An 18,396-nucleotide genomic window follows, 5' to 3' on the forward strand; every position below is an offset into this window, starting at 1 on the left:
GAAAGATGTAGTTAGCTTGGTTACTGAGTCAATGAAGGAGGAGTTAAAATTGGAGGATCTGGTGTGGTTTGGAGTGTTAGGGTCGGAGCAAGGGTTGTCTTTTCTGCTGGAGGGCTGTGATACTACTACAAAATTTCTTGGGGCTGGTTCTGTGATTATTTTGTAGCTTAGAGTAATAGGATTTATGGTCAGAGGCAATCTGTTTTTTAACTAGATTTCGAAGTAGTTTATATTCGGTAAGGGAGTTTGGCATCTTATGTTTTTGGTGGAGTTTCCATGATTTATCATGGGTATGCATAAGGGTTATGGTATCTTTGGAAAGCAAAGGAGCAGTTCTGGATTTGACTCTTAGTTCAAGAAGGAGCAAAGCTGTTTAGTGTGTTAATGAAGTAAGTAACAGCGTCGTCTAGAGGAAGAGTTTTCAAAGGGTTCCAGTTCATTTGTTTTAAACAGTCGGAGAAGGACTGAGGGTTGAAATATGTCAGGGTATGGGTTGAGATATAGTTATGCTGCAGGTGTAGGGGTGAAGGAGAGTGAAGTGTAAAGGAAGGTAGGTGATCACTAAGTGCATCAGGCAAGGTGCCACTGTTAGAGATGTTGTAGGGATGTGAAACTAATAGCCAGTCTAAGACAGTGCCTGAAGAGTTATCTTTAGGGGGCCTGGTAGGACTGTTAATTAAATTAGAGAAACCGTATAGGTTTATACTGTGGGAGGTGGTGGGTGAGTGTATGGAAGACCAGTTCATGTTGACGTCTCCTAGGATAATTGTTTCATTACTAATACTGGATGAGAACCAAGAAAGAATATCTTCAAGAATGGGGTTATTGTTACCAGGTGCAATGTATAGGGCAGCTATCGCTATATTTCTATGACTCTTAATCGTTAGGAGAGCCAGGGTTATTTCAACTGTAGTAAACTGAGGTATTGGGTTGGTGTAGGGTGTCACTGTTAGAGAAGAGGAAAAGAGTAGGGCTACTCCGCCTCCTTTTTTATGAGCTCTGTCATTTCTAATGATTCTGCAGTTGGGGGAGTGATTTCGGAGTCTTTCAGGTGAGGCTTGGGCCAGGTTTCAGAAATGGATAGAATGTCAGGGTGGTTATGGGAGAGCCAAGCATGGAAGTTGGGTAGTTTGTTGCAGAGGCTTTGGGCATTAATAGCGAAGAGGAGAGACTTGTAGGGAGAGGGTAAATGAGTTGGAGAGCAGCTGGTATTAGGACTGGCAGGAGGTCCAGGATTAGGGTGAATATCACCAGAAAGGAGGACAGAGATTAGGCCAAGTAGGAAGGACAGCAGTTCCTTAGGATCTCTAAAGTTGAGGTTGGGGGTAAGGAAGGAGGAGGGATAATGAGTATGAGGGATGGAAGTACTTTTTGGGGTCACAAGAATCTTTCTGTTAGAGAGGAGATAGTTGGAATGCTACAGGGTAGGGGAAATGTAGGCAAAATAGTAGGGTTCTTTTTTGGGGTGGGTAGAGGTTATATGGAACGGTGGAGAACAAGTGAAGGCAGGGAGATAGGTGAGGTGGAGTAGAAGGTAGAGAGAGAGTGGAAGAAGTAGTAGTTGCACTGCATGTATGGTATGCATGGTTAATGTGATGTTATAGTAAGGGTGGTTTATAATAAGAAAGGGTGTATTAGTGCATTGATAGTTAAAGGTGTAGTGTATTGAAGGTGCTGAGGTATAGGTGACTGGGATTACACAGAGGAGAATAAATGGTATAACTGGTCAGGGGGAGGGGAGATTGCAAACAGGGAGGGAGGAGCTTGGTATGATACATTCAGTGAAAAGTGGGTGTGACTTTGCAGCTTTCATGTTGCGATAACAGGGGCGGGTGGAAAATGGGGGCATGGTAGTGGAGCGGAGTGAGCCCGAAGGGTGAATGCAGGCAGAGGCGAGAAGCAGAGCTAGTCACAAAGAAAAACAATCAATGGAAAATTCTGGCACAAATCACAAAGAGCAGCTGGAGAAGCCCAGAGATAAGTGTAATATCAGGGAGTGCTATGGCTATACACTAAAGGGGCATTTGAGTAGCAAGTAGAAAGGACAAAATCCAGGGAGTTGCAGCGAGCAGTAAATATAGTAGTAAACACTGTTTCTAATGCCAAGACCAAGTCAATTAGATTTTAAATTAGATTTATAACAGGAGTTGCAGTTCAGCATAGTTGCATAGAGACAACATAGCTGCAGTGGTAATGTCAGTAAAACACTGTTGCTGAATGGCAGAATCAAACAAGTGAAATAAACAAATAAGCAGAGCAGTAGTCAATAATCAGAAAAATGACCAGTAAGTTGTTTATTCATTCACTTGCATGCACTTTTTATAGTACACTTCCAGACTGGAATGTAAATGCCATTTCAGTAGGCTGTTTTTACATCAAATTCTGGTGATAAATTTTATTGTGGTGTTTCTTACCATTTAGCCAAGATGCTGTGTATTCTGTTCTTAAGCCATTTCCTAAGCTGCGTAATACAACTGGCTCCGAGCCTTGAAAGTCAAATGAAGTAGCAGAATAAAGTTCACCACCTGTGTGTTCAAAGTTTAATATACTGCATAGTTAGCAAATTTTTAATGCAGCTTTTTCAGCAGCAATAATAGAAATAAACAGTCACAGCATCACAATGTTCTAGAATGTAAAAAAAATAAAATAAAATAATAATAATAATGGAAGGTCTGAAACACCTACAAATCTACAGCATTAAAATGAAATTAGATGCTGTAAATTCAAGAAATCAGCATGTAGCAGGCAAAGTACAGATACTGAAAATAAAGATCATTTGTCATGAGCTGGATCAGAAACTTGTTTTACAAAATATTAACTAACCAGAGAGCAGAGTTGAATCTTTCCCTTTTTTCAATAAAAGCCAAAGATTAAATAGGCTGACTTTACCAAAGGCAGACAAAAATGAACAAGCAATTCTCAGAAGCACTATGGTGCTGACTCGGTCAGTTCTGGTTAGCAACGCAGGTTAAAAAAACTGTACCTGTAAAGGTTGTCAGCAGAACTAAGCATTTAACTATCATGGCAAAGTCAAACTCCTCATACTGTTTCATTTCTACTATTATTAACTTATTAAGTTATACGTGATTCTTCTCATAAATGCAAGCAGTAGGAGCAGGAAGTCAAAGTAAGGTAATTTGTTCGGTGATATTTTTGTTTAAAAGTTCAAATAAAACTGAAGTCTTAAAATTATATGTACTATAACAGCACAGAAAGAGAAATGCTGTCTCAAGACAAGTCAAGGAAAGGGGAAGGATAAGCAGGAACAAGAACATTACAGCTGAATAGGAAAGAGGCAAGGCACAGGAAAAAGTTAAGAGTAATGAAATAACAAATTTCAAAAGAAAACAGAGTAAGAATCGAGAAAAGATTAAGTATGGCATGGACAAGTGCTTATATGTATGTATAAGTATATGTATATACAAGTTTGTAATAGCCGTATGGCCTGAGGATTTATGGGAGAAGAGTCTGTGAACTGCTAGAGGTTAGGGGATTTCAAAATGGAAGGAAGGTCTGAGAACTAAGAGCTCTAGTAGAGCTATGTAAGGGAATCAACACTGGAGATAAGGAAGGCTCTGGAAGGTAGCAGAGGAACAGGAGATAAAGGTAGGGAGAACTGGGTTAAAAGGGTGTGATGGAAAAAAACAAAGTAAAGCTGAATGACAGGTAAAACACGACAGGCCAGGAATGAAAATAGTCATAAGGGGAGGGGGAGAAGAATTGAAGAGAAGAGAAGGACTAAAGGGAATGAGGAGAAGCTAAAGGAAGAGGGCATTATAAAAACAGACTGCTAGAGTGTGAGTAAGAGAGGAAGTAATGAAGAGGAGAGAAGTGCATTAGGGATACAGAGAAGCAAGGAAGGGCAATAGCTTTGTAAGCAGAAAAAGCACCAATTTAGTCAAGGGCAGACGAAACATAAAAAAGCAGACAGACTTCTAAGTATGCACAAAACAGGGAGTATGCAATTCTTGACTATACAAACTGCTGACTCAAAAAAGTTTAAAAAATACTGCTCTGTATAACTATTATTTTAGGCAAGCAAGTAGGAAAATGCTGGGCAATGGATAACAATAAAAAAGCAATCATGCCTGAAATTTATGGGGAATTGTCAGACCAATATAGAGAAGATGTTATGTTGCCGACAACCTTGCAGTCAACCACTATGCAGTGACCAGGTAAAATTATTTCTGAAAGCCCTGCTGATATGTAGCAGCTCAAACTAGCACAAGCAATCTCTGACGTTAAAATGCTATGACTTCCTCCTATAAAATTTCAGAATCACACCTCCCTAGTAGAAGTGCATCAGCAGATAATGTTGAGTCATGACACCTTGAAAAGTAAACTGATTCTTACAAAAATACAGTGAATGTCTAGTAGCTATCACAGAGGATTGTAACTATGAGCTGTTATCAAGCTGCTTCCTGTGGGTCCAGAGTTTGATTCCCTCAGCTTCCATTCGCCTACTGTGTGACCCTGATCAAGTGACGTAATCAGAAAGTGTTCCCAAGCAGAGTTTGAAAAATCTCACGTGGATCAGTGTTCTACCCAAGTTAACAGATATACAAACAAACATGAAAACTTGTTGTTAAACTTTTTAAGCATCTTGTCTTCCCCCACCATTATAGCCAAGTGTTATCTACTAATTCCAAAATCACAGCCCTGGGGCTTAGTGTGCATTCCTAAATGATCTCACCTGCATTTCCACTGTTCTGGGGATTACAATTAAAAGCCTTGGCATTTCAACAGGGACCTCAGAATCATGATACCAGAATCTTAAATTTGCCATAACACAATCCATAGGTCATGTAGCTGGCCTGCAGGAAACTAATAATGAAGTGATCTGTTGAATGATCAGCTGAGGTGAGGAAACAGACCACCAAACTAAATTTCATCTAGTGTTTCCTTTTTTCCTTTTTGATTTTCCCTAAAATGTTGGTCAAACTTAATACTTTTCTTCATGGTCTGGTTATCTAAGGTGCTAGAAGTGAATGGGTTGCTGTACAGATCAAACAAGTTACAACTAAAGACCTCTAGAATAAGCAAGAAACAAAAATCACCTTTAATGTAGTGAATTGTCAGAACAAAGAGAGGCTTTGGAGAGGTGAAACTGTCTACATGACATGACTGTCTACTGACATAACCTTCCAGTTTCTCTTAAAACTGATAAAAAAAAAACTTTCTTATTAGGCTAGGTAGGTAAGAAAATACGAAGATGCTGTGGATTAACCATGGGAGCTCCATCGAAAAGCAGAATCATAAAGAAAAGTAAGGATGTGTGAGCAATTGAGAACATACTTGAGTATGGTTTACTACTGCTGCAGTATAAACAATTTTACATGAAAAGTACCTTAAGAAGGAGACCCACACTCCTGATCTGAATTCCAGAGTTTGGCAGATGTCCCCAGTAAGCTGGAATCCTTCCTCAGCCAAGACGAATAGATAAAAGGAGGAGGAACTTGCACCATTTTCATTTTTTTTTTTTTTTGGCCAAAGGTAACTCTTGATATGCCCTGGTCCTCAGTCTGTGCAGCCTTTAAGGATATATATATATATATATATATATATATATATATATATATATATATATATATATATATATATATATATATACATATATATATATATATATACATATACACTTTGTGAATTTCTAAATATAAAAAATATATAAAATGAAAAGTGGCTGCAACAACAGACAAACTTTTAAATATTTAAATAAATAAAAACAAGCAGACTAAAGAACAGAGGATTAAGCTTTCGTTCCTTATAGGTGGCAGAACTTCTTCAGAATGCAATACATTTGAATGACAGTATGATAAAAACTAAGATACATACCATGTGAGAGAACATTAGAATCTTAGGTTTAGGCTTCTCAAAAAGGAGGAAGTGTTTTTCTAAAATAGAGTTAGAAGACAGGACATGCACAGAAAACCTGAAATTTACTGCCATAACAGAGGAATTTAAATAGACAGCATTAAGTTTTATGAAATAACATATAAACAACTGGACTGGTGTTCCACAGCAGGAGTCATTAACTGAGGGGGTACACTTTTGTGAATGCACCAAATCTGGCCATGAGGTGTACATTATTAAAGATGCAATCTTACCAGTAGAAAGCTGCTCCTGAAAAAAAACTGTGGAAAAAGGGGGGGAAAGTACTAAAAATTCTGGACATCCGAGTATTTGTGTAAAATGATTAATCATTGTGCAGAAGAGAAGCAAGTTAATTCTGGCAATCAGGGAATGTCAAGGGAGCTGTTTCTAGAGCAAGGGGGTAATGAGATGCGATTGATTTGCCTGAGGGGAAGATGTCTCTCTCAGTGATGGAAGTTCCTTCCAGGAACTTTTGTAGCCATTATGTTTAATGGACAACACCCACTTGTCTGAGGTAATGAATTCCTTAGGCTAGGAGGGTTAGATGGTGCCTTGGGTATACAGCAATGTGTGGACCAAGGCAGGAGGGGGAAGCAAAAGACAGCTAGCAGAAGGTTTGTCTAGAAAAAAGTTTTTCCAGGCTTGGAATCCCACTGTGGTTTCTCTGGAAACATTTTCTTAGAAAGTTTCTTTTCCTTTTGAGGGGTCATTTGTTCTATACAAAGTGGACTTACAGGGGAAGTTTTTCTGGTATCCTGGAAATGCGGTAAGAAAAATCAGTTTGCAGTCCTGCAGGGATTTGAAAAGTTCAGCAACAAAAATGTCTGAAAGGAGGTCCCTATGAAGACAGGAGCCTAAAAGCTTGGTCTTGACATGTTATGGTACAGACTAAAACAAAGCTAAGTAAATCAGAGAATGGCTGAGCCTATGGCTGCAGCTCTGGAAGAAGCCTCAGCAGTATCATAGCTGCATATAACAGAGTGTCTAGCTACCTGTGTGGCATTTTTAAGCAAAGAGATAGCCTGAGACTTATGTTCAGAATCTTCAAATTCTGTCAAGAGCCTTATTCAGGTTTTCAAAAATGGAAAGTAAATTCTTGGTCATTTGCCTTTGGTAGTTGATGGCTCTGAAAACTATGGTGGCAGTGGTACAGGCTTTTTTTTTTGCCATACCAGCCCATGGCCTGAATGTCTCTATCAGATGACAGTACACTGGATGCAGGAAGAAGTTTGCTGGGTTTATCGGGGACAAAGAGAACACCGCACATGGTCTGCTACCAGATTCTTGTAGAAAAATTTCACATTATCTGGCACTTTGCAGAACCTGTTAGATTTTTCAGGTGCAGGGAATTGAATCTGGATTAGAAAAAGTGGCAGCAAAGGCATCCAAAAAGAAACTGAAGAAAGAGGACACGGCATAGGGTTTAAGGAGCCCGACTTCAGATAATTCATAGCACCTTTTCTGTACATTAGACACTTGTTTAGTGTACCACTTAAAATGCTGCACCATTTTATAAATGGCTTCCCCAAAGAAAAGTTCTTCTACTGGGGAATCTAGTGATAATGTATCCTAATCATCTGAGGTTAGTTGTCCAGGAGAGTCTATTTAGGAGGAATAGACCAAAAAGTTCACATCTGAATCCGATTTCTCCTCTTCTGATGATTAATACTGCATCTTCAAAGCTGGAAGGGCTGATGCACGAGAAGAAAGTAAGTTAGGAGGCTTCAAAGACAGAACAACTTTATACAAGCCTTGAGAGAAGTCAAACCATTCCCTCTTCTGGGATGTCAACTGAGTACAGACAGATGTAGTTTTTTGCTTCTTCGTCACAAAGATGTTTGCTTGAACAAAGCTCTGAAGTGTGGAACCTTGTCAGACCTCAATAAGAGAGCCAGACACCTCTTCTCCCCCAAGGATCTGAGGTATGCCTTCAGGTCCATAAGAAATAATCACTCTGGATTACCGCTTCTCTCCTGAAGAAATAGAAGAGTCAGATTAATCAGAAATGCAAGTAAGAGACACCATACCAACCTCTAGTGGTGCATCTCAGCAGGTAGATTTGAGTCAGCTTGGGTAGCAAAAGTATCTGTTTTTAGTTTTTTTAAACTTCTTTTCGGTGAAAGGCCAAGGGTTCCTGCATTTTGAAAAGTGCAAGGCTCTTGAGATGTTAGGTCTCTGGATATGTATTAAGTGAAGGTAGCTTAGTATAAAGGGTTTTAGGAAAAAACGATTGGTAAATTTTACAAATATGGAAATTGTGATCTGCCCCTAAGCAAAACAAACACAGAGTATAGGTCTTTTAAGAAATCTGCCTTCCTCAGTCACACTTCATGTGTGAGCTGACGAACAAATCTTAAACATATCATACAGGAAAAAGAAGGTTCCCCAACGGGGGACTTATCTGACTAAGCCTTGGCAGTGGTAGGAGGACACAATGCTGTATACAAACCAATGCTACCAAAGCTTCAACACTCAGACTTGCTGCAAGACAGTCTGAGGATCCATATACATATCCATGTATATACTGAGTTGTCAAGAATGTTTTTTAGCTTTAGTAGCCCAGGCAGACGTCAGGTTACCCTTGGTAGTATAACCCACAAGTGATCTATGGAAGGACATAGTACAGTTATGTAACAACTTACAACAGTAAATGTCCTACTGATCACTGCTGCAGTATTCCAAAACTCTTTAGCAGAAGTGAAAAATAACGCAAGACTTCAAACAGATTTTTCTGAAATCAGTCAACAGATATCAAATTTCAGCCATCTTACCAAATCAAAAACCTTCCTGGCACACTGAAAATCTGACATATGACCTCAACTCATGGGTGTGAAGGTACATAAGGGAAAGTATGGGCATAAAATCTCCAGACTATCTAAAGCCAGGAGACCCAAGAGAAGCCCCTCCTGTAAATTTGTGTTTGAACACTCCTCCTGGGTCTATCCCATTTGCTCACTCAACCGAGTACAGTGAGATCATACTTTGACCTCAGACACTCCTACCAGTACCATCTGTTCAGCTCTGTTACAGTCTAGTGTCACTAGCTCATTCTACCTAATACAGAGAGAACATTTGTGAAGGGCAAGCCACTTAGGTCCTTAATTTTAAGTTATCTTCTGATTCTCCTTTCTCCCTTCCCACTTTTCAAAAAAAAAATTCTAAGCTTCTTTCCTGCCTTTCCTGTAACTAGTCTAGTCCAGATACAGAATTACTATAAACCAGGACTGTTTGTAAGCTTCTGAGCCTCCAAAGCCTTTCTGTGTTGGAGGGAAGCCTTCTAGCTTATCAGCGGGAGTGGTAAGCACTAGATAGCCTATCTACCACAAGAGTGGTTTCTGGCCCAGAAATTGTAGTTTATTGGCAGTTTTTCCATATCTTTCAACTTACTGGTTTAAAAGCCTGTGTTTGCACTTGTTTCCCACCTTTCCTGTAACTAGTCTAGTCCATATACAGATTTGCTGTATCCAGGACTGCTTGTAAGCTTCTGAGCCTCCCAAGCCTTTCTGTGCTGGAGGGAAGCCTTCTAGCTTAACAGTGGGAGTGGTAAGCACTAGGTAGCCTATCTACCACAAGAGTGGTTTCTGGCCCATAAATTGTAGTTTATTGACCATTTGGGCAGTTTTTCCATGTCTTTCAATTTTCTGGTTTAAAAGGCAGCATTTGCGCCTGTTTTCCACCTTTCCTGTAACTAGTCTAGTCCAGATACAGATTTGCTGTATCCAAGACTATTTGTAGTGGGAGTGGTAAAGACTAGGTAGCTTATCTACCACAAGCTCCAGGTACAGATTCTTAATTTTAGACTTGAATTTGCTTATTCGTGCTCAGCACTTGTTCAGAACTTCTTGTTAGCACTAAATAAGCTACAAATTACTACAGCACTCAACCTTCCTCTTTACCTAGAAGAAAACAGTTTTTGTACTAAATTTCCTCACTTGCTTAGAGAAAAACAGCTCTTATACTCACTTTCCGCACTTGTCTAGAGGAAAGTAGTTTTTTATTTAGGCATATCCAAGGGTCAGCCCCCAGTGTTCTCTCCTGTCTATCTGATGAATCTGGGCATCTTGGGGCAATGTAGCAATTGGCTCATGTACACAGACAACCCTCTCGTCCTACCACCCAACACCACAACCTGTGAGAGATGCACTTATCTAGCCAAACTGGAGGTAAAGCTCTCTCCAACCAAGACTGAACTTGACAGTCAAGAGAAGGTAAACACTTGCAGCACACCACACTCATCACATAGTCCCACTAAACCTACACCACCAAAATCCACACACAGAAACACAACATTTGCAGAGGCTCTCAGTAATAATCTGCTCAAGCAACAGAGACCTCCAAAGCAGAAACGCAAGCAACCTCCACCCCTCAACACAACCCAAATAACACATAGCCCACAGACTCAGTGTGCCACTAAACCACAGCCCATAAGGCAAAACAACGTACCCAACACACTAGTCATAGGTGACTCTATAGTCAGGCACACTGATCTCCCACTCACCAGGCTAAACAAGGAAAAGGTTACTGTCAGCTGCCTGTCGGGTGCCAGAACCCGTCACATAACCCATGCACTCAGGTCACTCCACAGGTACAAATATGACTCTGTCATTGTCCATGTTGGTGTGAACGACCTGAGACGTACCTCCCTGGACTACATGAAAAGAAACATGGAAGAGTTCTCCGATCTTGTAGCCCAGGCAGGTATGACCCTAGCCCTGAGTAGCATCCTGCCATCACTCAGAATGATACCACAGTACAAGGACAAAATGATTGACTTCAACAATTGGATAAGCTTCTGGTGTCATTCTAAGGGGATCCAATACCTGTCTGCCTGGGACGACATGGTCGACAGACCACAATACTTTGCCAGAGATGGCCTGCACCTGTCACCCTTGGGATTCCGGATACTGGCTAAGGGTCTTGCAGCCCCTATAGTGCCTTTTTAGGCAAGGTTCAAATGACAAATTCACCACCATAACAGGAACAGGCAAGCAAAAACTGAGGGTAATGCCACTCAGTGCTAGAAGTCTAAATCTCAAAATGCACTCACTCGAGGCGCTCCTTAAAATGGAGAACACTGATATCTGTGCAGTGACTAAGACCTGGTTCAAGGCTCTAGAGAGCTACCCTGCATTACCAGGCTATAACTCGTACCACACTTTTCAGCCATCTAACCTGAAACAGAACACCAAAAGATGGAGATGTGTCCATATTCATCAAGGATATCCACACCTCCAGGCTAGTTGCGCAGCATAATGCATCCAAGGTTATCCAAGTGCAACTAACTCTGGGCAAAACTGCAATCCAAATTGTAGCTTTCTACAGATCCCCCACCATGCCCCAGGATTCAAACTCTCCTTTTCTTGATATACTGGAAAATATTAGGGTTCGACCAAACACCCTAATAATGGGCGATTTCAACTACCCCACCATTAACTGGGAAAACTACTCATGTACCAACTCCTTCGCTCAATGGTTTCCGGAGTTCATAAATTCCAATGCCCTGGATCAACCTATCCACACCCCCACAAGCAGCAACAATATCCTAGACCTAGTCATTACCAACATGAGTGATCAGTGCTCCACACCTGAAGTCAACTCCTCATTGGTCAGATCTGACCATAAGCTAATCATCCTAGATATCCGCATCCTATCCCCACCCACCATTAAGGAAACCATGGTACAAAATTTCTCCAAAGCCAACTACATGCTTCTTAAGACAGAAGTGGCGAACGTCATGACACCCATGCAGATGGACAATACAGTTACGACTGCTGAATCCTACACAAATGCACTCTATAAGCACTTACACGAGTGCATGGAATGTGTTATCCCAAACAGAACCAAGATGCTATCCTCCAAAAAAAGGAAGCCAATCTGGTGGTCCCCTGCCATAAACAAACTCTACAACAGAAGGAAGAAACTGTTGCAAAAGAGAGTAAAATCCCATGAGTGGAGGAGCTCCCTGGTCAGCCTCAGTAAGAAGCTGAGATCCCTTATAAGATCCTCCAAAGCTAGCTACGAAAACAAAATTGACACTGATTCTAGGGGCAACCACAAAGCATTCTATAACTACGTCAAGAATCTCAATGGCAACACCCAGATCTGCTCTGAGTTACAGCACAACGGCACGAAAATTACAAAACCAACGGATATTGCCAACATCCTGGCAGATCGGTTCAGTTCTAACTTTACCCCCCTCTCACCCACTAAAAGGCCCATATCTATACAGGAAGAATGCAGAGTCCCTGTAATCACATCTATGCAGGTAAAAGCTGCACTCTCTAAAACCAAAAACAGCACCCATGGGACCGGACAACATCCCAGGCTGCATTTTACATGAACTTCAGAACAAACTGGTTCCCCACCTAAGTACGATGTTCAATCATAGTCTCACATCAGGCTTTGTGCCCACTGAATGGCGCACAGCAACAGTTATCCAACTCTACAAAGGGAGAGCCACCACTGATCCTGGGAACTATCACCCTATTAGCCTGACGAGCCTGGTCTGCAAGCCCGTGGAACGCATCATGGAACTCAAAGACATTGGTAACCTTCATATTCTGGACCCCACTCAGTTCGGGTTTGTGAAATGCAGATCATGCCTTCTGAACCTGATCGACTTCTTTTAGGCAGCCACCAAAGGCGTAGACGAGGGTAAGGTGGTTCACACAGCCTATCTTGACCTCGCCAAGGCTTTCGACACCATCCCCCATTCTGGAATTATAGCTAAACTCACTAAACTAGGTATAAATCCCTAAGTCACAAGATGGGTTGCCAACTGGCTCACTGACAGAACCCCCACACTGTAAATGTTGCAGACTCCAAATCTGACTTCAAACCAGTGACAAGTGGAGTACCACAGGGTTCAGTCCTGGGACCTCTCCTGTTTGATATCTACTTCTCTGAAGTACAGGCTAACACAGAAGGCCTCTGGCTAACAAAGTTCGCAGATGACTACAAACTAGGAGCCGTAGTAGAGTTCCCAAATGATGTGGACATCCTACAGAAGGGCCTCACCGAGACAGATGCCCGGTGTCAGAGGCATGGCCTCAAGCTCAATGCCAAAAATGCATTGTCATCCCCTTTGGTAAAAACTCTGTACCCGTGAACTACCACATAAACGGCAGTCTACTAACGCAGAATGTGTGATGAGACACCTTGGGACCGAGATGGACAGCAGTCTCCTTTGATAATCACATCGCCACAGTAGTCAGGAAATCCTTCTATGTAGCACACCTCATCACAAAAGGGTTCTCATCCAGGAAAAAAAAGAGGTCATTGTTCCCCTCTACTCGGCACTCATTAGACCCATTATAGAGTACAATGCCCCTTTTGGAATGTACCTCACAAGAGCAGCTGGAAAAGCCACACAAGCACCTCACAGAGAGGATTACTGGCCTCAAACAGATGCCCTACACTGAACGTCTCAAAAAACTCCAGCTTTACTCTGTAGCATATCACATACTCAGAGATCATCTCTGCCTAACATATAAAGCTATGTTAAATTCAGAGCTGTTGGACATGCTACACTTAAAAGAAATCCCAATCCCTCTGAGCTACACGCTCTAGGGACCTAAACCTAGTCACCACAATAAACAGGACATGCTGGAAGGATAGATTCCTGTCCCAGAGACTTCCTATACTCTGGAACAATCTACCCATCTATGTCAAGCTAAGTTCCTCATTAGCACTCAAGAAAAATCTTGATGAGTGGATGGGAAATAGGAAATACACCCCGGGGATCACTTCTGTGGCTATGCTCGACAGGGGCACAGGAAATTAACTTTCTTGGGTGGCCTAAGTCAGGGAACCTTGTTGGCTAGGCTTACTTAGCCCCTTGGGCCGATAGCCTAGTACCTACCTATGAACCTAAGCAATAAAAGACAAGTTCAGCTAAGAAGAAGGGAGGGGAACTCCTGCCCTCTGTCTACAAGGTATCAAAAGGCAAAAAAAGGGTGGGGATACAAAACTGCAGCAGTGATCAGTTTAACTTCTTACACAACCGTATTACGTCCTTCCTTGGATCACTGCTGCAATATTCACATACTGATAGGTGATTCCCAAAGCTAGAGGTAAAGGGTGAAAGGACTGGAGACAGGAGAGCTGTCTACCAATCCCAGCAAGACAGATCCAGCAAAGTAGGTTCTAAATCTGGAAAAATACATCTACTCTGTAGTGTCTAGTAAAGTTGTGAACTACTTCCAGAACAGATTTGGAGTTAATGCCTTTGAATAAGACAACAGATGAGGAGACTGCTGTAGGGGAATGGGCCTTCACAGGTGAAGAAAGGGACTTGATGTGGAAGATGCAACAGATGGAAATGGATTTACAGATCCTTTTGGAGACGGGGCTAACCAACTTACCCTCCTGGAAGGAAAAAGAGCTGGCTGATTTTCCAGGAAGCTTTTGTCTTGTCTAAGTAGAATCGTAGCTGTCTGTGTACATCCAGAGAGAGGGGGAGTCTTTCACCTCTGTTCTGTGGAATAGGAAAGAAGGTAAGCAAATGGATAGCCTGGTTAAGTGACAATTCACTAACAACTTTTGGCATACAAAAGAGGTTAGCTTATGGAAGACAAGATAGGGAAGGATGACCAATAGGGCTTGCAGCTCAAACTCATCTGGCAGAAGTAACAGCAACCAACAGAACCATTTTCCATATACAAAATTTTAATGAGGCTGAGGCTGCTGGTTCAAAAGGTGGCAAGCTGATTTTTTTAAAAACAAAGTTCAGATCACATGGAGACAGAATAGCCTTCCTAAGTGGGTTCAAGTGAAGGAAGACTTTTAAAAACTAGTTCTCCTAAATTCTGGAAAGCAAAGGGGAGGGAGGTTAAAGGCACACAGGCAGAAAAAGCAGACAAGTGTGCCTTGATGGAGGAAGACGCTAGTCCACTTTTGAGTAGCTCACACAAGATAGAATAAAGGGAATATCCATCAGAAGTGGGTCCTCATTCTTCCTGATACACTATAATTAAAATCTTTCCTCTTGGATTTTGTAAGATTTTCTACTGGTAGATTTTCTTATCATCTGGAGCACCTGCATTATGTCCTTTGAAAAAGGGTGCCTGAAAGGGATTAAGATTCTATAATTCAAACAGTCAGGTTTTGAGCCTGCAGGTTGGGGTGAATCAAGGAACCCATTTTCTGTGTGAATAGGCCCCTGGCTAGGTGCAGAAGAAGTGGGGATCAATGCTGCCTCAGCCAGAAGGGAGACAAAGGCAAGATATTTCTTTTGTCCCTTTAGATCTTTGGGAGAATCTTTGGGTTTGGTGAAGAAAGCATTGAGGAACTCCCCCTCCTCAGCTGAAGGAAATGGCATCTGCTCCCCCCCCCCCCCCCACAGCCTGGAGACAAGGAGTTTTGAGCCGTCTGTTCTGGTAGGAGGCAAAAAGATCTATTTGAGGAGTACTCCATATGAGGCCTATGCCCAGGAAGACACATCTGTTCAGCATCCATTCATGAGGGTCTTCCATGGACCTGCTTAGTGATTTTGCAAGAACATTGTTTTCTAAAGGCATGTAAACAGCCTGCAGGAATTTTGCTTTTATTGCAAAGTCCCATGCCAGCAGAGCTATTCTGCACAACTGGTTGGACTTGGTGCTCCCACCCCGTTTCTTGGCCGAGGTTTTCTCTATGAAAATTCTTACAGGGAATGAGTTCCAGAGGTGACAAAACACCTGAAGGGCTGGAATAAGGGCCTTCATTTCCTTCACATTAATGAGCTCCCTTAACTCTTTGGGGACCACTGGTGTTGAACTGTTGCGGGACCTGTCCATATACCAAAACCAGATCTGACGCATCTATATAAAGGCCCAAGGTGAGTGTGAGGGCAACAGGGACCCACTGGATTGAGCTGAATATGAGATACCCACTATTGTAACTTCTTTAGAAAGGGCAAGAGAGAGATTTGGAAATCCAGTGGGTGACAGTGATAAAAACCAAAGGGACTTAGGATCTTTCTCATATGTAGTCTGGTGAATGGATACTGCTGCTGCCCAGTGCTCTTAGGATTTTTCTTCCTAAAGATGATTCCAGGGGAAGCAAGGATTGGAAGTAGTTGGAGAGGGGTAGGGCTGTCCCCTAAAGGAGAAAGGCTGTCATTGAGAGGTATTCATTCTGAAATCTAAGATGGCCAGATCTTAAGATGGAGTCAGAGAAGACTTTGTGAGGTTCAGAGTGAAACCTAAGGCTGGATTCATAAAGATTACCAGAAAGTGCACACACAGTGTACACTTCCTGAATTCAAAAACAGCCCTACCACAATGTCTGTGCTACCTATTCATTCAAAAAGGTTAAACTAAGTGTACACATACTGTACACTTTGTAGTATCCTTTATGAATCCAGCCACTACATTTTTAGAAGCAACACTGAGACACTAAGGTATAGCCAAAGAGTGCCCTCGGAGGATTACTAAATAAGAAGGTCGTCCAGGTAGTGAAATTTGGAAGACCCTGGAAGCAGTAGATAGACCATCACACTAAGAGGAGAACTAAAAGTTTGATAAGAAAAAAAACTAAGGACTTTACTAAAGGTGGGAGTGAATGCAAATGTGCAGGTATACATCCTTCAAGTCTAGAAACACTAGAACAGCCTACAAAATGACAAAAGGAAGTAAAGTCTGCAAAGAAAGCATGAAGAAAAATGGATTTTTCAGAGAGGTGTTGAGGTGGAATAAGCCGAGCATGGGTTTCCACATACCCTCCCCTCCTGGGGGTTTCAGTAAAAACCTTTTCCTAGGCATGGGGGTGGGACTGGTTATATAGTCACCTGGGAGAAAATGTCCTGGATGAAGGTTGGAATTAGGTGAATCTGACTGGAAGCAGTAGTGGAATTCCCCTAGAAGAGGGGAGTTCCAAGACATTTTGTACCAGTGCTGGATGATGGAAAAGATCCATTTGTCAGTAGTGATGAATTTCCAACCTGGGAAGGACAGAGTGAGTCTTTTGGATAAGGGAGTTTTTGGACCAAGGAATAAGGATGGAGGCAACAGACAGAGGCTGGTCTATATGAGAAAAAAGCACTTCTCCATGTTTTCATTCTTGGATTAATTTCTCAATTTTTTTTTTTTACACCAGAACCATCTTTATTAAATTATGTATAACATAAGCAATCTTACACTTATATAAATGAAAATAAACCAGTGTCAGTTGAAAACATTATACATTACAAACCATGCTGACAACTGTAGCTGCAAACATTATACATCACTTATGATACATCCAGTCATTGTCAGTATACCATTACATAGCTCATTCAAATCCTGCCTTCTTTTAAACCTAATTCCTCCTCTGCATGTATTGATCCTACACTTCCTATTTTTTCCTATGCAATTTGCTCCTACCCTTTTCTAAAGATCCCATTTCCAGTTGTTTTATCTCCGTTACTATCTTAGCTACTTCTAGTAAAGCTGGTTTAGACGTTCATTTCCATTTTCTAGTAATTACGTTTTTGGGAACCATCATAATTACTCAGCAAGGCCTTACTAGCTATGTCTAGGCAATTCAGATTCTTTATCATAGCTCAAAAAAAAATAATTTCCTTAGTTACACTAATTTGCTCACCCAGCATCTCTGACAGAGCAGTCTGCATGGAATCTTTAAAGTCTGCCAGCTAATTACACTCCCAGAAAATATTATCCCAGTTACCTGTCTTTCCCATCATAACTCCAACATTTGCTCTCTACCTGAGGAAACATTCTTTGGAGTCTACTTGGGGTATAAAATACCTATGTAAACATTTCCAAGCAAAGATCCTAAATCTTTAGAATTTGTTGCATATTTGAGAGACATACATATATTCCCATTGTTTCTTTGTGAATTGCTTATCCAATCTCTTCCTGACCTTTTCTTACCTACTATAGTTGGTTCTTATAGTTATCATGCAATATTTTATATGCTCTACTAATTATTCCTTTCTTAACGACAACTTCTGTTCTAGATGCTACTAAAAACTCTACCAGTGCTGATCTTTTGGTTAGGAGCCCCCTATTTCTTTATCTTTGCCTATACTCTGATATCAGTCCTTGATAGGGAAGGCAATCTCTAACCTGCAGTCCAAAACAATTCTTTGTATCTTCCCATTTTGCTAGCTTTCTCTCTCTAGTTATTTGCTCCAAATACTTTGGTTCCATTTCCAGTTTTCTGCAATAAATTCCAGCCCCCTCTTGCCTATTGTCTGTATCTCCTTCCTCCATTCCTGTGGTGGCTTAGTTCTTAGAATACTTTCTGCTTCTTTATGAATATAATATTCTGTATGATTATTCTGCTTAAAGGTCTGCAACCAAATTCCTAGTCTCTCCTTGTTTCTTGAGCTCCCCCCTTTTTCATCACCTCTTTCCACTTTGAAATATAGTTTTCTGCTTGTGTTATGTATAGCAGCCTTTATTGTGCTGCTCTGAAATACCCCTTCAAATCAGGTAATCCCACTCCGCCCAGTTCTATTGGAAGAATAAGCTTATCCCATTTGAATGTTGCCATCTTCCCCTCCCAGATAAAATCATTCAGCTCTCTATTAATTGCTAT

General features: G+C 41.3%; 1 protein-coding gene across 5 annotated transcripts in view; it reads right to left on the bottom strand.

Annotated features, from left to right (window-relative positions):
- Positions 1-18,396, bottom strand: part of LOC122787298 (semaphorin-4D-like) — a 2,116,148-nt gene that overhangs the window by 1,164,759 nt on the left and 932,993 nt on the right. For all 5 annotated transcript variants that reach the window (XM_044053927.1, XM_044053928.1, XM_044053925.1 and 2 more), the window contains one exon: positions 2,415-2,525. In XM_044053927.1, coding sequence (XP_043909862.1) covers positions 2,415-2,525 — 111 coding nt within the window. The remainder of the gene's footprint in view (positions 1-2,414; positions 2,526-18,396) is intronic.

This window comes from Protopterus annectens, chromosome 13.part0, assembly GCF_019279795.1.
Source record: "Protopterus annectens isolate FY-2018-M chromosome 13.part0, PAN1.0, whole genome shotgun sequence".
NCBI classification, from domain to species: domain Eukaryota; kingdom Metazoa; phylum Chordata; order Ceratodontiformes; family Protopteridae; genus Protopterus; species Protopterus annectens.